At 45.5% G+C, this 21,037-nt stretch overlaps 1 protein-coding gene across 1 annotated transcript; it reads left to right on the forward strand.

The window, feature by feature from the left end:
- Positions 1–2,456: 2,456 nt before the first annotated feature.
- On the forward strand, positions 2,457–20,053 carry tmem259 (transmembrane protein 259). Its single transcript, XM_075486147.1, has 10 exons — positions 2,457–3,003; positions 6,684–7,059; positions 8,340–8,633; positions 10,038–10,140; positions 12,045–12,155; positions 12,236–12,358; positions 18,289–18,389; positions 18,470–18,527; positions 18,862–18,945; positions 19,917–20,053. The coding sequence occupies exons 2-10, from the start codon at positions 6,841–6,843 to the stop codon at positions 20,051–20,053; spliced, it is 1,230 nt and encodes a 409-aa protein (XP_075342262.1). The 5' UTR covers positions 2,457–3,003; positions 6,684–6,840.
- Positions 20,054–21,037: the final 984 nt, after the last annotated feature.

Here is a 21,037-nt window from a genome sequence, read left to right on the forward strand (position 1 = left end):
CTCTGTGCTCGTCAGGATGAAAATAAAACGTATTCTTCATCCCCGTTTCACCTCCAGGTTTTATTCTGCATCTGTCAACTTCCATTACAGATTCTGTTTAACACTCCTGATCAGCTTCATTTATCTCCATGGTAACAGGAAGCAGCTGATCCACTGAAACATGTTCCAACATGAACATAAACCCAGAATCTGAGGCAGAACCAGAGTTAGTTCAGTTCTGAGCAGCTTTAAAGTGAATATCTGCAGATGTTTCCATGGTAACAGCTGCAGAGATTCACTGAAACATGTTCCAACATGAACATAAACCCAGAATCTGAGGCAGAACCAGAGTTAGTTCAGTTCTGAGCAGCTTTAAAGTGAATATCTGCAGATGTTTCCATGGTAACAGCTGCAGAGATTCACTGAAACATGTTCCAACATGAACATAAACCCAGAATCTGAGTCAGAACCAGAGTTAGTTCAGTTCTGAGCAGCTTTAAAGTGAATATCTGCAGATGTTTCCATGGTAACAGCTGCAGAGATTCACTGAAACATGTTCCAACATGAACATAAACCCAGAATCTGAGGCAGAACCAGAGTTAGTTCAGTTCTGAGCAGCTTTAAAGTGAATATCTGCAGATGTTTCCATGGTAACAGCTGCAGAGATTCACTGAAACATGTTCCAACATGAACATAAACCCAGAATCTGAGGCAGAACCAGAGTTAGTTCAGTTCTGAGCAGCTTTAAAGTGAATATCTGCAGATGTTTCCATGGTAACAGCTGCAGAGATTCACTGAAACATGTTCCAACATGAACATAAACCCAGAATCTGAGGCAGAACCAGAGTTAGTTCAGTTCTGAGCAGCTTTAAAGTGAATATCTGCAGATGTTTCCATGGTAACAGCTGCAGAGATTCACTGAAACTTCTTGTGTCCTTTGGCACAGCTCATCCTTTTCTCCCTGTTTCCCTTCCTGGAGAACAGCTTCTTGACAGCCACCCTTCCATGGAGCCCATTTCTGATGAGGCTTGGGCCAACAGTATTCAGTTCAATTCTGTTTATTTATAAAGTGCCAAATCACAACAAATGACATCTCAAGGTCCAGTTAAAGCCAATCAGAGTCCAGTTCATTGTAATCTAATCCAATTAATTAAATTCCAAATGAGTCCAATTCATACATACATTCAGACCCGGTCAGAACCAGAATCCTGAGACCACCTGAACACCTGAACAGAACCACAGAGATCCAGACCAGGAGCTGCTGGTCCTAACAAACACACATGAGTCCTCTTCATCTTTTCCTGGAGGCAACTCAGCAGCCACAGTGTTGCTATGGCAACAGCAGCTGGGAATATGTGTGTGTGTGTGTGCACTGCAGAAAGCTGTGTGGGCACAGCTGTAATACGGCTGCTGGCCACCAGCTGGAAGGTGATACCTGATAGGAAATTGTTTTTGAATTGGCTCTTTATGAATGAATTGGATTAATTTTGAATTTAATTAATTGTATTATGATTACAATGAATTGAACTCCAATTGGCTTGAATTGGACTATATCATTGAAGTGCCTTGAGATGAAATTTGTTGTAATTTGGCACTATATAAATGAAACCGAATTGAATTGAATTTAACCTGGCAGTCATAACTCACTGTAAGATAATATATATAATCTGGCAGTCAGTACTCAGGGTACTCCTAATGAACCTGGCAGTCAGGACTCAGGGTGGACATTAAGGAACCTGGCAGTCAGGACATGGTGAACACTAAGGAACCTGGCAGTCATGACTCAGGGTTATACTATGTAGAATCTGTCAGTCAGTACTCAGGGTACTCCTAATGAACCTGGCAGTCAGTACTCAGGGTGGACATTAAGGAGCCTGGCAGTCAGTACTCAGGGTACTCCTAAGCAACCTGGCAGTCAGAACTCAGGAAGGAAATTAAGTAACCTGGCAGTCAGGACTCAGGGTGAACACTAAAAAACCTGGCAGTCATTCCTCAGGGTAATACTATGTAGAATCTGTCAGTCAGTACTCAGGGTGGACATTAAGGAGCCTGGCAGTCAGAACTCAGGGTGAACACTATGGAACCTGGCAGTCAGAACTCAGGGTGGAAATTATGGAACCTGGCAGTCAGGACTCAGGGTGAACACTAAGGAAACTGTCAGAACTCAGGGTGGATATTAAGGAACCTGGCAGTCAGGACTCAGGGTGGACACAAAGGAACCTGGCAGTCATAACTCAGGGTTTTACAATAAAGAACTTGGCAGTCAGTACTCAGGGTTTTACTATGAAAACCTGACAGTCAGGACTCAGGGTGAAGATAATGTACCTGGCAGTCAGAACTCTTGGTTTTACTATGAAGTACCTGGCAGTCAGAATTCAGGGTTGGTCTATAGGGATCCGGGCAGTCAGCAGTCACGGTAACCCTGAATAGAACCTAGCAGTCAAACCTTAGGGTGAGCGCTAAAAAACCTGACAGTCAGACCTCAGGGTTAAACAACGATCCTGCCAGTCATAGCTGGAGAACACGCCAGTGGGGAAGGACCCGTATTTCCGCCGTGGCTGTGATTCAGTCTGGCACCAGCGGCCGTTAGCTGAAGCTCAGAGTTGCTTTCAGCCTCCTGGAGGATCGGACCCATCTCTGTCCGGTTCTGTTCGGCCTCACCGGCCGGTTCGGACTGAGTTGTTTCCCCTCGCTGTCCGACAGCAGCCGGCTAACGGCTAACTCCGCTGTTTACGGAGCGTTAGCTGCCGTGCTAACACAGCCGGCTAACTCCGCTGTTTACGGAGCGTTAGCTGCCGTGCTAACACAACCGGCTAACGGCTAACTAACTCCGCTGTTACGGAGCGTTAGCTGCCGTGCTAACACAGGCGGCTAACGGCTAACTAACTCCGCTGTTTACGGAGCGTTAGCTGCCGTGCTAACGGCTAGCTGTGGCGTTTCAGGGTCTGCCGTTTCTCCTGATGAAAACACCGAAGAAGAACGGTCGTCGGTGACATGGACACGGAGCTGTGAGGCCTCAGACAGGTGAGTCGAGCTCCAGCTGGGGGATGTTTACCTCCCAGAAGCGGCAGGCCGCAGGCACACCTGGGTCCGATGATCGGGGTGTTTAAACAGGGGTGACGTCACAGGGTCGGGTCATATGTGACCGCGGAGGGTCACAGGTGTGTTTCCATAGGCACCTTTAATGAAACTGTGATGGAAACATTTAGAGAAAGCTGCTGTACTGCCGTCATGACGTCATAACCTGACGTACCGAAAGCTGTGTTTCCAGCTGTGTTTCCAGCTGTGTTTCCAGCTGTGTTTCCAGAGGTGTTACAGGTGTGTTTCCAGCTGTGTTTACAGGTGTGTTTACAGGTGTGTTTCCAGCTGTGTTTCCAGTTGTGTCTACAGCTGTGTTTCCAGCTGTGTTTCCAGAGGTGTTACAGGTGTGTTTCCAGCTGTGTTTCCAGCTGTGTTTCCAGCTGTGTTTACAGGTGTGTTTCCAGCTGTGTCTACAGCTGTGTTTACAGCTGTGTTTACAGGTGTGTTTCCAGCTGTGCTTCCAGGTGTGTTTACAGCTGTGTCTACAGCTGTGTTTCCAGCTGTGTTTACAGGTGTGTTTACAGGTGTGTTTCCAGCTGTGCTTCCAGCTGTGTTTACAGGTGTTACAGCTGTGTTTACAGTTGTGTTACAGCTGTGTTTCCAGCTGTGTCTACAGCTGTGTTTCCAGGTGTGTTTACAGTTGTGTTTACAGGTGTTACAGCTGTGTTTCCAGGTGTGCTTCCAGGTGTGTTTCCAGCTGTGTCTACAGCTGTGTTTCCAGGTATGTTTACAGTTGTGTTTACAGGTGTTACAGCTGTGTTTCCAGGTGTGCTTCCAGGTGTGTTTCCAGCTGTGTTTACAGGTGTTACAGCTGTGTTTCCAGCTGTGCTTCCAGGTGTGCTTCCAGGTGTGTTTACAGCTGTGTTTACAGCTGTGTTTACAGCTGTGTTTACAGGTGTGTTTCCAGCTGTGTTTCCAGCTGTGTTTACAGGTGTGTTTCCAGCTGTGTTTACAGGTGTGTTTCCAGCTGTGTTTCCAGCTGTGTTTCCAGTTGTGTTTACAGGTGTTACAGCTGTGTTTCCAGCTGTGTTTCCAGGTGTGTTTCCAGCTGTGTTTCCAGCTGTGTTTCCAGCTGTGTTTCCAGCTGTGTTTCCAGCTGTGTTTCCAGCTGTGTTTACAGGTGTTACAGCTGTGTTTCCAGGTGTTACAGCTGTGTTTCCAGGTGTGCTTCCAGGTGTTTCCAGCTGTGTTTACAGGTGCTACAGCTGTGCTTCCAGCTGTGTTTCCAACTGTGCTTCCAGCTGTGTTTCCAGCTGTGTTTCCAGCTGTGCTTCCAGGTGTTTCCAGCTGTTTTAATGGTCTGGGTGTCAGAATGTCAAACGTCAAATGAATTTAATACAACAGTTTAAAATGCAGAGCAAATGTTAATGTGCTGCTGGGAGGGTTTGTTACCAGCTGGTTTAATGAAATGTGGGTGAAAGCTGTTCGTCACTTTCTCTCTGACGAGACGCCACGTAAAAATAAATAAATAAATACGCAAGGACGATATGACAGAACATTTTAGTGATTTTTAATACCGTGGAATAACCGCTAACCGGCCCATACCTAAAAAAGAAGAGTTTCTGTATATTCCTGAAGATCCAGATGTTCAGATAGGGACCATTCAGTGCATGGAAAGCAGTGTTTGGGTTGTGAAAGTGCAGCCTCAGGCCATGTTGCCACAGTTTTTATGCAGGGTTTACTGTCCTCCTTAGAGGTGGTCCGAGAGCCCCAGATGGGGCCTGTAGGCCTGCTTTAAGTTCCAGGAGACCTGGTCCAGAGTATCGTGTCCCCCGGGGGCCCAGTTCACATCATGGGGAGCACTGGCTTCAGGCACGCCTGGTAACATCACCTGCTGTCACATGGACACCGTCAGGGGGTTTTTCTGCTGGTTGCTGAGGTGGAGGTGAACCAAAACTGAGCTCATTGGTGCCGAGGGCGACGAAAACAGCCGTCAGAATGAGTACAGTTAGCTCTGTTGGCAGGTGAAAGGTTCTGCATCTGACTGACGGTGACTCCAGATCAGAAAATCATAGGCTGTGTTCCAAACCGCCTACTTCTCCTACTACTCCTACTAACTTTCTGAGTTAGTATGCGAGTTTGAGTAAGCGAGAAGTTCCCGGATGCATACTAGATTCTCCTAAATGTTGGGTATGCATCATGAGGTTACTACTCATACTCAAACTACCCAAGATGCAACGTAACGTGACGTCGCCGATCGTCATTTCCTGTCAAAACGGCAGTTTCAAGCTAGCTACAACGAGGGTAGGTTCACTTCCTGTTTTCAAAACAAAAGCACCAATTGTATGGTAATGGCTTTCCCTATGATAAAAGGCAACGGGTATTTTATTTTGTGAAAATAACAGGAAGTGTGTTAGCTCACTGCAGCTAGCTTTAGTAGCGCCGAATTCGTGGGAACAAAATTGTAAACAGCCGGTATTTTGTCAGGTTTTCAACACGTTGGGGATCTAAACGACTACTTTCTCTCCTGAAAATGTTTCAAATGTTGCTAAAGTTTACAGAGTTTAGAGCTTAAGAGAAATCAGCTTCAGGCCGGCTGATTTCGGCTCGGGCAGGAGCCAAATGCATTGTGGGTAAACGCTCTGCATACTGTCTGATCAATGAGTATGTAGTATGGATGGATGTAGTATGGAAGGATGCAGTATGGAAGGATGCAGTATGGAAGGATGTAGTATGGTAGTATGGAAGGATGTAGTATGCAGGATGTAGTGTGCAGTATGTAGTATGCAGGATGTAGTATGCAGTATGTAGTATGCAGGATGTAGTATGGAAGGATGTAGTATGCAGTATGTAGTATGCAGGATGTAGTATGCAGGATGTAGTATGCAGTATGTAGTATGCAGGATGTAGTATGCAGTATGTAGTATGCAGGATGTAGTATGCAGTATGTAGTATGGATGGATGTAGTATGGAAGGATGTAGTATGGAAGGATGTAGTATGGAAGGATGTAGTATGGAAGGATGTAGTATGCAGGATGTAGTATGCAGGATGTAGTATGGAAGGATGTAGTATGGATGGATGTAGTATGGAAGGATGTAGTATGGAAGGATGTAGTATGGAAGGATGTAGTATGCAGGATGTAGTATGCAGGATGTAGTATGCAGGATGTAGTATGGAAGGATGTAGTATGGATGGATGTAGTATGGAAGGATGTAGTATGGAAGGATGTAGTATGCAGGATGTAGTATGCAGGATGTAGTATGGAAGGATGTAGTATGGAAGGATGTAGTATGGAAGGATGTAGTAGGCGCTTTCGAACACAGCCCTGGTGTTGCAGTTCCATATGGTTATATGGTGCCCTATGTTTGAGGCCATGAGGAGCTCCCATTCTCCATCTTGTGTGCGATGGACCTGGCGTTTGGGAAGAGGCCGGGGATCGGTGCTCTGGCGCTGGTGTCAGATGTCGTAAGTTCGCTGGAAAGGCCAAATTATTGCTCTGCAACCAGCAACTCCAACATTTACCAGTTCCTGCCGACTGTTACAGGTCGATCAGAAACAACGACCACACCATTAGGTCCATCAAACAGCCATCAGCCGCACCGCCATCTTACCCCCATCCCTCAGACTTCTGAGGTTCTGAGGCTGGACGCAGATCTGATAAAAGCCGCGTGTGTTGTTTCAGTTTCAGGTGTCGGAGGAACTCGCCCGCGGACAGTCGCACCTGGGCCGGGCCGCAGTCCAGCCTTCGCTCCCTACGCCGACGGCAGCCATGCTGACCTAGGACGGGCCGGCGGCGGCGAGTTTGTGCAGAGCGAGCGGGGTTCTCAGAGTCCGCAGCCATGTCGGAGAACCAGGCCAACAACAACAACGTCCCCCTGAACAACAACAACAACAACGTTGGGCCCAACCGGGCCCGCAACCCCAACATCAACCAGAACCCGCTCATCAACGTGCGGGACCGCCTCTTCCACGCGCTCTTCTTCAAAATGGCCGTCACCTACGCCCGGCTTTTCCCGCCATCTTTCAGGAGAGTCTTTGAGTTCTTCGTCCTGCTGAAGGTCAGATTATTGATCATTTAGAGGTCAGATTATTGATCATTTAGAGGTCAGATTATTGATCATTTAGAGGTCAGATTATTGATCATTTAGAGGTCAGATTATTGATCATTTAGAGGTCAGATTATTGATCATTTAAAGGTCAGATTATTGATCATTTAAAGGTCAGATTATTGATCATTTAAAGGTCAGATTATTGATCATTTAGAGGTCAGATTATTGATCATTTAGAGGTCAGATTATTGATTATTTAGAGGTCAGATTATTGATCATTTAGAGGTCAGATTATTGATCATTTAAAGGTCAGATTATTGATCATTTAAAGGTCAGATTATTGATCATTTAGAGGTCAGATTATTGATCATTTAGAGGTCAGATTATTGATCATTTAGAGGTCAGATTATTGATCATTTAGAGGTCAGATTATTGATCATTTAGAGGTCAGATTATTGATCATTTAAAGGTCAGATTATTGATCATTTAGAGGTCAGATTATTGATTATTTAAAGGTCAGATTATTGATTATTTAGAGGTCAGATTATTGATCATTTAGAGGTCAGATTATTGATCATTTAGAGGTCAGATTATTGATCATTTAGAGGTCAGATTATTGATCATTTAAAGGTCAGATTATTGATCATTTAAAGGTCAGATTATTGATCATTTAGAGGTCAGATTATTGATTATTTAGAGGTCAGATTATTGATTATTTAGAGGTCAGATTATTGATCATTTAGAGGTCAGATTATTGATCATTTAAAGGTCAGATTATTGATCATTTAAAGGTCAGATTATTGATCATTTAGAGGTCAGATTATTGATCATTTAGAGGTCAGATTATTGATCATTTAGAGGTCAGATTATTGATCATTTAGAGGTCAGATTATTGATCATTTAAAGGTCAGATTATTGATCATTTAGAGGTCAGATTATTGATTATTTAAAGGTCAGATTATTGATTATTTAGAGGTCAGATTATTGATCATTTAGAGGTCAGATTATTGATCATTTAGAGGTCAGATTATTGATTATTTAAAGGTCAGATTATTGATCATTTAAAGGTCAGATTATTGATCATTTAAAGGTCAGATTATTGATTATTTAGAGGTCAGATTATTGATTATTTAGAGGTCAGATTATTGATTATTTAGAGGTCAGATTATTGATCATTTAGAGGTCAGATTATTGATCATTTAGAGGTCAGATTGTAGCTTTAATAGGTTTCAGCGCCCCCTTATTGGTTAACCTGGGTATGACGTGCTCTTCTTCTTCTTCTGTTCCAGGCGCTCTTCGTCCTCTTCATCCTGGCTTACATCCACATCGCCTTCTCTCGCTCGCCCATCAACTGTCTGGAGGCGGTGAGGGAGCGCTGGCCCCGGGACGGCATCCTGCGGGTGGAGATCCAGAGGAACTCCAGCCGGGCCGCCGTCTTCCTGCAGAACTACGACGCCGCCGGCGTCCAGGAGGAGCTGGAGGAGGGAGGCGTGGCGGCGGGGCTCGGCCTGGCGGCGCTGCACGAGGAAGAGGACGAAGAGGAGGAGATGACCCTGGAGATGTTTGACAACAGCTCTGTGCAGGTGAGAGCCTCACCTGTCCAATAAATATCAATATTCTGATAAAATACTTCATCATCTCTGATAAAAATGTTGAAACGCCAAACTGATGAGATTTAAGAAACTAGCTTCATCATTTACTACGGCCATGTTTCCCTCGATCTAAAGTACCGCCCAACCAGGCGACCGTGAGAAAAAGTCATTCTCGCGCTGAAAAGAAATTATAATATAAATTTCTCTGGCGCACCACTATCGCTATGGAAACGACAGGAAACAAGCACGTCTCCCATGAGTCTGAGCCGAGCAGTTATTAATAACAACACTAATGATAATAGTTTCAATGAAAGAGCCCCAGTCCTGTGACCCGTCCAACGGGGTGGGGGTGGGTCTCACTCTTACCTGCATTTAAAACCTGGGAGCCCTGAGCTAGCAGCTAGCAGCTAGCAGCTAGCGATCAGAGCGGTTAGCACTCCTAAAGGTAAACATGGCTGAGCTATATGCGTTATCCATTTGGTGCAAGAACTGATGTTGATGACATTGCCGCCAAATTCGAATCACTTTTGGACCTGGAAAGCTCAGCTCCTGAGGAGCAGATTCTGACACTGAGATCAAAGCCAGACCAACATCCGCTCAACCTGGAGAGCATGTAGTGTTGTGGAAACTACTGGTGGAGGAGAAGTAGCCCACCTCAGAAGATGTGCTTTGAACCTGACGGCTCTTTTTGGATCAACTTATTTGTGCGAGTCTGCTTTCTCACACATGAAAATCATCCAGTCCAAGCACAGATCAACAATGACCGATGACCACCTTGCATCCAGCTCCTACACTCCTACCAGAAGCTAGCCTCCTTCTCCCAGTGCCAGGTCTTTCCATTCAATTGAATTGAATTTTTTCAAACTCAGAGATCTACCCGTTTTGTATCTGGTTTATTTTTCAGTTTGGTTCATATTGAGCATATTGAGTTGCCTGTGGTATGAAATGCGCTATATAAATAAAGATTGATTGACCTTTATTTATTTTATTTATTTTGACCTTTTTTAACCCAACTTTTCACGTAGCCAACTTCTACTATTAAATATTAAATAATTAAATAAAATACTATATATATATATATATATATATTGTATTATTATATATTATTACAGTATATTATTATATTATACTATATATATATATATATATATATATATACATAGTATATTAATTAAATAATATACTAAATAAACATTATTTTATTTAATCAATAAGGTCAGTTTTGGTTAGTTACTGCAGGCTGGAGATGTGTGGCGTGGTTTGAGATGTTGATGATCTCAGGAAGTTGGCTACTTGATTGAAAAGTTGGGTCAAAAAAGGTTGGGCACCCCTGGTCTAAAGCATCGGTATTCCTTGTCTGCCCCTCCCCTATCTGCCCCTATCCCCCCCCCGCAGTTTGAGCTGGACATTGAGCCTCGCCTGAAGCCGTCTGTGATTGGAGGAGCGGCAGGAGGCGTAAACGACAGCCAGGACGTCTCCTTCAGTCAGACCTCTAAAGGTATGCAGCCGCTGCAGGACTCAGTGTCTGAGCTGGAGATGATGACCAGAGCAGGTAAACCCACCTTCACCTCCTCTGACTCCGCCTCCTTCAAACATTCACCTTCCACCCGTCACCGTGGCGACCGCCGAGTTGTTGTTGTAGACCTTGTTGTTGTCAGTCAGCTGTGACCGATTGTGTTAGATCAGTTTCCTCTTTGTTGTTGTTGTTAACAGCTGATAGTTGTTTACATTCTCTGTAACCGATAGCTTGGTTTCAGCCACGTGGTCGTAAGGGGGCGCGGTTTTCAGATGGTTGTCAGGAAGTAAATATGGCGACTACGTCTATGGAGGAAACCGTTCCAGAGAGTCCGTATTGTAGAGATTTAGAGCCAGTTTCCAGAATACGATACAAACAATTAGTGAGTAAATATGTTGGGCGAGACCCGTACCTCATGAAGATGAGTGAATTTTCTGGAGAATATAAGGATTTGCCGACCATCGAGGCTGTGGACATAACCAACTATCTGGTCCTTCAAACATCATACTACACAAAACAACAAATGAAGGCCTACAAAAGTATGGAGGCGTACAATTTGTTTGTAAGCGGATGGGTCCACAACCTTGGTACTAAACGGCTCCACGACGGATATTGTTTGGTCTTCGTCAGGGTGAGTTATATTGTTGTTATATTATTTTATGTGTTAAGATGCAAGCAGTAAAGGCCGGTTTATGGTCGGAAACCAGGTCGTCTGCGTGTGTCGCAGTTAACGCAGACATGCCCCCCCCCCCTTACGCAGACACTCTGGTGCACCTCCCCTAAATTGTAACTGACCGCAGACAGTGCCGCAGATATCGCCGCAGGGAGGAGAGAAAGGAGGCCTCTGATTGGTCAACTCTACATGCGCTCTACACTATGCGTATTTCCGGTTTGCTAACCGGCTAATGGTGACGCTAACCGTGCTAACCGTGCTAACCGTGACGATTCTTTGGCCTCTCTGCCAGCTCCAGTAGTAGCAATATTTCTTCTATTTCTAGATCGATCAGCTGCATCTCAATCAAAGTGCGCATTCGTCCAGTCGCCGTTGTTGTTGAATGACCTCCGTAACCGGAAGAGAAACACGCCACCCACCACACCCACAATCCTAGCTTGTTGGTGATTGTCCCTCTTGCGTTGTGGCGTGGGATTAACATAGCGCAGACCGCGCTTCAAAAGTGGGCATAAATCAAAAATAACTGCGTCGTGTCTGCGACACACTGCTGCGAGAGTATGCACGGCCCTTAACCCGGCTATACTTGTAATGTAACCATAGCAACGCACCTTAACAACGACGTTAGCCTGACAGTCGTTTATGTTTCAATGTTTCGGAGCCCAGTCTACCGACTCGACGTCACCCAAAGCGCTAGGGACGCCTAAAAAGTCACAATGAAGCCCATATTAGACTACCGGAAACTTAATAATCATTACTAAGTAAATGAGTATTTAACAACACCCCAATGCTATATAAACACAGCCACAAAAACAAAGTTAGCAGTTAGCTAACATACCTCTGCTCCTCCCGACTGCAGACGTAGGTTTGAAATCCATTTTTTACGGCGTTGTTCTGTTGGATTTTTACATTTCTCACCTTTGTGTACGACAACCTTTGGTATTCTAAAAAAAACTTTTTCTTTTTCACGGGTAGAACGGTTGGAGCAGCCGTAAACAGCACAAAACACGGCCATCTTGATTTTTTTACACAGCAGTTCTATGGGCAGACTTCACTTCCTGACATCCATCTGAATTTTGCGCGTTCGCGATGCAGCACTGTGACGTCACGAGAAACCAAGCTATACAATCTGTGGCCCCCTCAGAGAAATGAGATGATGTAATAGTTTGTAATTATGCCGACTGTCTTCTTCTTCTTCTCTCTGATCTGACCTCAGTGTGGCCTCAGGAGGAGTACATCGTGGAGTATTCTCTAGAGTACGGCTTCCTGCGCCTGTGTCAGAGCACCAGGCAGAGGCTCAACATCCCCGTGATGGTCGTCACTCTGGGTTAGACACCGAGACGCCGGCGCTGCATCACCTGACCTCAGCGGGTCACCTGACCTCACCCACTGTGTCTTTGTGTTCAGATCCAACGAAGGACGAGTGCTTCGGAGACGGCTTCAGCCGCTTCCTGCTCGACGAGTTCCTGGGCTACGACGACATCCTGATGTCCAGCGTGAAGGCGCTCGCTGAGAACGAGGAGAACAAAGGTAAAGCTGCTCTGCAGTAAAGCTGCTCTGCAGGTAAAGCTGCTCTGCAGTAAAGCTGATCTGCAGTAAAGCTGCTCTGCAGGTAAAGCTGCTCTGCAGGTAAAGCTGCTCTGCAGTAAAGCTGCTCTGCAGTAAAGCTGCTCTGCAGGTAAAGCTGCTCTGCAGTAAAGCTGCTCTGCAGGTAAAGCTGCTCTGCAGTAAAGCTGCTCTGCAGGTAAAGCTGCTCTGCAGTAAAGCTGCTCTGCAGTAAAGCTGCTCTGCAGTAAAGCTGCTCTGCAGGCCAAGCTGCTCTTCAGTAAAGCTGCTCTGCAGGCCAAGCTGCTCTTCAGTAAAGCTGCTCTGCAGGTAAAGCTGCTCTGCAGGTAAAGCTGCTCTGCAGTAAAGCTGCTCTGCAGGTAAAGCTGCTCTGCAGGTAAAGCTGCTCTGCAGTAAAGCTGCTCTGCAGGTAAAGCTGCTCTGCAGGTAAAGCTGCTCTGCAGGTAAAGCTGCTCTGCAGGTAAAGCTGCTCTGCAGTAAAGCTGCTCTGCAGTAAAGCTGCTCTGCAGGTAAAGCTGCTCTGCGGTAAAGCTGCTCTGCAGGTAAAGCTGCTCTGCAGTAAAGCTGCTCTGCAGGTAAAGCTGCTCTGCAGGTAAAGCTGCTCTGCAGTAAAGCTGCTCTGCAGGTAAAGCTGTTCTGCAGTAAAGCTGCTCTGCAGGTAAAGCTGCTCTGCAGTAAAGCTGCTCTGCAGTAAAGCTGCTCTGCAGTAAAGCTGCTCTGCAGGTAAAGCTGCTCTGCAGGTAAAGCTGCTCTGCAGTAAAGCTGTTCTGCAGTAAAGCTGCTCTGCAGGTAAAGCTGCTCTGCAGTAAAGCTGCTCTGCAGTAAAGCTGCTCTGCAGTAAAGCTGCTCTGCAGTAAAGCTGTTCTGCAGTAAAGCTGCTCTGCAGGTAAAGCTGCTCTGCAGTAAAGCTGTTCTGCAGTAAAGCTGCTCTGCAGGTAAAGCTGCTCTGCAGGTAAAGCTGTTCTGCAGGTAAAGCTGCTCTGCAGGTAAAGCTGTTCTGCAGGTAAAGCTGCTCTGCAGGTAAAGCTGCTCTGCAGGTAAAGCTGCTCTGCAGGTAAAGCTGCTCTGCAGGTAAAGCTGCTCTGCAGTAAAGCTGCTCTGCAGGTAAAGCTGCTCTGCAGTAAAGCTGCTCTGCAGTAAAGCTGCTCTGCAGGTAAAGCTGCTCTGCAGTAAAGCTGCTCTGCAGGTAAAGCTGCTCTGCAGGTAAAGCTGCTCTGCAGTAAAGCTGCTCTGCAGGTAAAGCTGCTCTGCAGGTAAAGCTGCTCTGCAGTAAAGCTGCTCTGCAGGTAAAGCTGCTCTGCAGGTAAAGCTGCTCTGCAGTAAAGCTGCTCTGCAGTAAAGCTGCTCTGCAGGTAAAGCTGCTCTGCAGGTAAAGCTGCTCTGCAGGTAAAGCTGCTCTGCAGTAAAGCTGCTCTGCAGTAAAGCTGCTCTGCAGGTAAAGCTGCTCTGCAGTAAAGCTGCTCTGCAGGTAAAGCTGCTCTGCAGGTAAAGCTGCTCTGCAGTAAAGCTGCTCTGCAGTAAAGCTGCTCTGCAGTAAAGCTGCTCTGCAGTAAAGCTGCTCTGCAGGTAAAGCTGCTCTGCAGGTAAAGCTGCTCTGCAGGTAAAGCTGCTCTGCAGTAAAGCTGCTCTGCAGGTAAAGCTGCTCTGCAGTAAAGCTGCTCTGCAGTAAAGCTGCTCTGCAGGTAAAGCTGCTCTGCAGGTAAAGCTGCTCTGCAGGTAAAGCTGCTCTGCAGTAAAGCTGCTCTGCAGGTAAAGCTGCTCTGCAGTAAAGCTGCTCTGCAGTAAAGCTGCTCTGCAGTAAAGCTGCTCTGCAGTAAAGCTGCTCTGCAGGTAAAGCTGCTCTGCAGGTAAAGCTGCTCTGCAGGTAAAGCTGCTCTGCAGTAAAGCTGCTCTGCAGTAAAGCTGCTCTGCAGTTAAAGCTGCTCTGCAGGTAAAGCTGCTCTGCAGGTAAAGCTGCTCTGCAGGTAAAGCTGCTCTGCAGGTAAAGCTGCTCTGCAGGTAAAGCTGCTCTGCAGGTAAAGCTGCTCTGCAGTAAAGCTGCTCTGCAGTAAAGCTGCTCTGCAGGTAAAGCTGCTCTGCAGGTAAAGCTGCTCTGCAGGTAAAGCTGCTCTGCAGTAAAGCTGCTCTGCAGTAAAGCTGCTCTGCAGTTAAAGCTGCTCTGCAGGTAAAGCTGCTCTGCAGGTAAAGCTGCTCTGCAGTAAAGCTGCTCTGCAGGTAAAGCTGCTCTGCAGGTAAAGCTGTTCTGCAGGTAAAGCTGTTCTGCAGGTAAAGCTGTTCTGCAGGTAAAGCTGCTCTGCAGTAAAGCTGCTCTGCAGGTAAAGCTGCTCTGCAGGTAAAGCTGCTCTGCAGGTAAAGCTGCTCTGCAGTAAAGCTGCTCTGCAGTAAAGCTGCTCTGCAGGTAAAGCTGCTCTGCAGGTAAAGCTGCTCTGCAGGTAAAGCTGCTCTGCAGTAAAGCTGCTCTGCAGTAAAGCTGCTCTGCAGGTAAAGCTGTTCTGCAGGTAAAGCTGCTCTGCAGGTAAAGCTGCTCTGCAGGCCAAGCTGCTCTGCAGGCAAAGCTGCTCTGCAGTAAAGCTGCTCTGCAGTAAAGCTGCTCTGCAGGTAAAGCTGCTCTGCAGGTAAAGCTGCTCTGCAGTAAAGCTGCTCTGCAGGTAAAGCTGTTCTGCAGGTAAAGCTGCTCTGCAGGTAAAGCTGTTCTGCAGGTAAAGCTGCTCTGCAGGTAAAGCTGCTCTGCAGATAAAGCTGCTCTGCAGGTAAAGCTGCTCTGCAGGTAAAGCTGCTCTGCAGTAAAGCTGCTCTGCAGTAAAGCTGCTCTGCAGGTAAAGCTCTTCTGCAGTAAAGCTGCTCTGCAGGTAAAGCTGCTCTGCAGATAAAGCTGCTCTGCAGTAAAGCTGCTCTGCAGGTAAAGCGGCGGGTTAGGGCGCCGACCCGATGCTGCTGCTTTTATTGAACACCTCTTGACTTGACTGCAGAAACCATGACTGTGTTCCAAACCGCCTACTACATACTGCATACTACATACTACATACTTCCATACTACATACTACATACTACATACTACATACTGCATACTGCATACTACATACTTCCATACTAAATACTACATACTACATACTTCCATACTACATACTACATACTGCATACTACATACTACATACTACATACTTCCATACTAAATACTACATACTACATACTACATACTTCCATACTACATACTACATACTACATACTGCATACTACATACTGCATACTACATACTGCATACTACATACTACATACTACATACTTCCATACTACATACTACATACTACATACTGCATACTGCATACTACATACTTCCATACTAAATACTGCATACTACATACTACATACTTCCATACTACATACTGCATACTGCATACTACATACTACATACTACATACTTCCATACTAAATACTACATACTACATACTACATACTACATACTGCATACTACATACTACATACTACATACTTCCATACTACATACTACATACTACATACTGCATACTACATACTACATACTACATACTTCCATACTACATACTACATACTACATACTGCATACTGCATACTACATACTTCCATACTAAATACTGCATACTACATACTACATACTTCCATACTACATACTGCATACTGCATACTACATACTACATACTACATACTTCCATACTAAATACTACATACTACATACTACATACTTCCATACTACATACTACATACTACATACTGCATACTGCATACTACATACTTCCATACTAAATACTACATACTGCATACTACATACTGCATACTGCATACTACATACTGCATACTACATACTACATACTACATACTTCCATACTACATACTACATACTACATACTGCATACTACATACTGCATACTGCATACTACATACTTCCATACTAAATACTAAATATTACATACTGCATACTACATACTTCCATACTACATACTACATGCTACATACTGCATACTTCCATACTAAATACTACATACTACATACTACATACTGCATACTACATACTTCCATACTTCCATACTACATACTTCCATACTACATACTGCATACTACATACTGCATACTTCCATACTGCATACTGCATACTGCATACTACATGCTACATACTTCCATACTACATACTGCATACTACATACTGCATACTTCCATACTGCATACTGCATACTTCCATACTGCATACTACATACTTCCATACTTCATACTTCCATACTAAATACTACATACTAAATACTACATACTGCATACTGCATACTACATACTGCATACTACATACTGCATACTACATACTGCATACTGCATACTACATACTGCATACTGCATACTACATACTGCATACTACATACTACATACTTCCATACTAAATACTACATACTTCCATACTAAATACTACATACTACATACTGCATACTACATACTTCCATACTAAATACTACATACTACATGCTACATACTGCATACTTCCATACTAAATACTACATACTACATACTACATACTGCATACTACATACTTCCATACTAAATACTACATACTACATACTGCATACTTCCATACTGCATACTTCCATACTGCATACTTCCATACTGCATACTACATACTTCCATACTAAATACTACATACTAAATACTACATACTGCATACTACATACTGCATACTGCATACTTCCATACTGCATACTACATACTTCCATACTTCATACTTCCATACTAAATACTACATACTACATACTGCATACTACATGCTGCATACTGCATACTACATACTTCCATACTGCATACTTCCATACTGCATACTTCCATACTGCATACTACACACTGCATACTACACACTGCATACTGCATACTTCCATACTGCATACTACACACTGCATACTGCATACTTCCATACTGCATACTGCATACTGCATACTACATACTTCCATACTTCCATACTGCATACTGCATACTACATACTACATACTTCCATACTGCATACTGCATACTACATACTTCCATACTGCATACTGCATACTGCATACTACATACTGCATACTGCATACTACATACTTACATACTGCATACTGCATACTACATACTTACATACTGCATACTACATACTGCATACTACACACTACATACTGCATACTGCATACTACATACTTACATACTGCATACTACATACTTACATACTGCATACTACACACTACATACTGCATACTGCATACTACATACTACATACTTACATACTGCATACTACACACTACATACTGCATACTGCATACTACATACTACATACTCATCGATCAGACAGTATGCAGAGCGTTTACCCACAATGCATTGCGCTCCTGCCCGAGCTGAAATCAGCCGGCCTGAAGCTGATTTCTCTTAAGCTCTAAACTCTGTAAACTTTAGCAACATTTGAAACATTTTCAGGAGAGAAAGTAGTCGTTTAGATCCCCAACGTGTTGAAAACCTGACAAAATACCGGCTGTTTACCATTTTGTTCCCACAAATTCGGCGCTACTAAAGCTAGCCGCAGTGAGCTAATGCACTTCCTGTTATTTTCACAAAATAAAATACCCGTTGCCTTTTATCATAGGGAAAGCCATTACCATACAATTGGTGCTTTTGTTTTGAAAACAGGAAGTGAACCTACCCTCGTTGTAGCTAGCTTGAAACTGCATACCCAACATTTCGGCGAATCTAGTATGCATCCGGGAACTTCTCGCTTACTAACTAAGTTACCAGGAGTAGTAGGAGTAGTATGCGGTTTGGAACACAGCCCAGGTGTTCAGTTTCTGTGGTGGACATCTTCAGGTGTTTCAGGTGTTTCAGGTAAAAGCACCTGCTGATGCTGTTTCTCTGGTTCTCTTCAGGGTTCCTCAGGAACGTCGTCTCAGGAGAACATTACCGCTTCGTCAGCATGTGGATGGCTCGCACCTCCTACCTGGCCGCCTTCGTCATCATGGTCATATTCGTAAGTAAGAAGCAGCCGCTCGGCGTGTCGGCGTTCTTCAGGAGGAAACTTCGTGTGACGGCCTCTGTTCTGCCTTTCAGACTCTGTCGGTGTCCATGCTGCTCAGATACTCTCACCACCAGATCTTCGTCTTCATTGGTCAGTTTCCTCTTACACAGCTAACGCTGGCCTGGACCAGCTAACACTGGACCAGGTCCCTGATGTGGTTTCTGTCTGGATCAGAACCAGGTCCCTGATGTGGTTTCTGTCTGGATCAGAACCAGGTCCCTCATGTGGTTTCTGTCTGGATCAGAACCAGGTCCCTGATGTGGTTTCTGTCTGGATCAGAACCAGGTCCCTGATGTGGTTTCTGTCTGGATCAGAACCAGGTCCCTGATGTGGTTTCTGTCTGGATCAGAACCAGGTCCCTCATGTGGTTTCTGTCTGGATCAGAACCAGGTCCCTCATGTGGTTTCTGTCTGTCTTCTGCCAGTTGACCTCCTGCAGATGTTGGAGATGAACATGACCATCGCCTTCCCAGCAGCCCCTCTGCTCACCGTCATCCTGGCCCTTGTCGGTATGTTCACCTTCTGGAAACTTCCTGTTTGTTGTTGTCTTTCACTTCCTGTTCTTTAGCCCGGCGGGTTGGGTCAGATCCTCTGTGAGCCTGGTTCTCGTGGGGGTTTCTGAGGTTTTGGGCGTTTTTAAATGTAAAACCTACCAAGAACCTGTGAATAGGAGCCAAATGTTAGAAAAAGGGAACAGAACTGAAACTATAATCCTGGAGTTTGACCAGGATTCACAGGTTCAGAAACACCGGGGTGCCCTCTGGCCCTCTGGTCCTCTGGCCCTCTGGCCCTCTGGTCCTCTGGTCCTCTGGTCCTCTGGTCCTCTGGCCCTCTGGCCCTCTGGCCCTCTGGCCCTCTGGTCCTCTGGTCCTCTGGTCCTCTGGTCCTCTGGTCCTCTGGTCCTCTGGTCCTCTGGCCCTCTGGCCCTCTGGTCCTCTGGTCCTCTGGCCCTCTGGCCCTCTGGTCCTCTGGTCCTCTGGTCCTCTGGCCCTCTGGCCCTCTGGCCCTCTGGTCCTCTGGCCCTCTGGCCCTCTGGTCCTCTGGCCCTCTGGCCCTCTGGTCCTCTGGCCCTCTGGCCCTCTGGCCCTCTGGTCCTCTGGCCCTCTGGCCCTCTGGTCCTCTGGCCCTCTGGCCCTCTGGCCCTCTGGTCCTCTGGCCCTCTGGCCCTCTGGCCCTCTGGTCCTCTGGTCCTCTGGCCCTCTGGCCCTCTGGCCCTCTGGCCCTCTGGTCCTCTGGTCCTCTGGTCCTCTGGCCCTCTGGCCCTCTGGTCCTCTGGCCCTCTGGTCCTCTGGCCCTCTGGCCCTCTGGTCCTCTAGTTCTGAAAGAGTTTGAACATGAGCTTTATTTCACCTCTTGATAGTTTAAATGTTGTGATCCAGATCAATAGTCTCAGGTATTTTTAACTCTTAAAACTTGAAGCAGGTATTTATTTATTTATTTTTATAAGCAGCTAATCTGTGATGTCACTTCCTGTCTGTAGGCATGGAGGCCATTATGTCAGAGTTCTTCAATGACACAACAACGGCCTTCTACATCATCCTCATCGTGTGGTTGGCCGATCAGTACGACGCCATCTGCTGCCACACCAACACGAGCAAACGCCACTGGCTCAGGTGAGTCCGGAGTTCACAGGCTGCCTTTAACCTTTAACCCCTAACCCTAACCCTTTAATGCCTTTAATGTTGAGAGCAAAGAACTCCCAGCCTGCTCTGTTCGGGCCGGTCTCGTCTCCTGATTAGGCCCCAGCCTCCATTCTGCATCAGCTCTGATGAAATAAAACCACGAATTATATCAAATTATTTTTTTTAATCTGGATTTAGAGATTAAAATCTCTTCATAAGGAAGACCGGTCCAGGTTTTACTCTGAATCTATAAAGTTAAGTCCTGAGAGGGAACACCAATGAAACACTAAAGCGCAGTGATGGGCAGTTAGTAAAGTAAGGGATTACAGGGCTGCATTACTGTGTTACTAAACCATGATTCTGTTTGAGAGGGCGTCTCATGACGATCACGTATGAGCGGTGCGACGTCAGTGCGTAGAGACGACCCGGAGAGAGCGGGACCGTTTACTTTGAGTCGGCTCAAATGTCAAAAACATTAGCGTCTGCTGTAAATACCAAAAGGGTCATTTTACCTCAGCAGGTGATGAGCGGCGGTGGCGGGGGGGAAACCCGAAACTCCAGTTTGTCCACAGTTTGTTCACAGTTCACACCTGTGACCCGTTTATGGATGACGACCTATTTCTGTTTGTTTTCACCCAGTTTCTCTTAAATCTGTGAAAAAAAACAAACTTGTCTAAAAGTGTCAAAAACATTAGTGTCTGCTGTAAACCCACCAAAAGCATCATTTGCAGGATACTTTCTGCAAATGATAATAGCTTATAAATAATAATGGCTTATTATTAGGGCTTTTATGTCAATTCTATATGATGGAATATGCAGAAAGAATAGAATTAGGCTGAAAGGTCTGTTGCTTTATATGTTTATGTTTCTGCATTTAGCGGACGCTTTTATCCAAAGGGACTTACAAATGAGGATATAACATCACAGCTAACAACAAAGCTAACATCAAAGCGAACATCACAGCTAACATCACAGCTAA

This window comes from Odontesthes bonariensis, chromosome 15 (genome assembly GCF_027942865.1).
Source record: "Odontesthes bonariensis isolate fOdoBon6 chromosome 15, fOdoBon6.hap1, whole genome shotgun sequence".
Lineage (NCBI taxonomy): Eukaryota > Metazoa > Chordata > Actinopteri > Atheriniformes > Atherinopsidae > Odontesthes > Odontesthes bonariensis.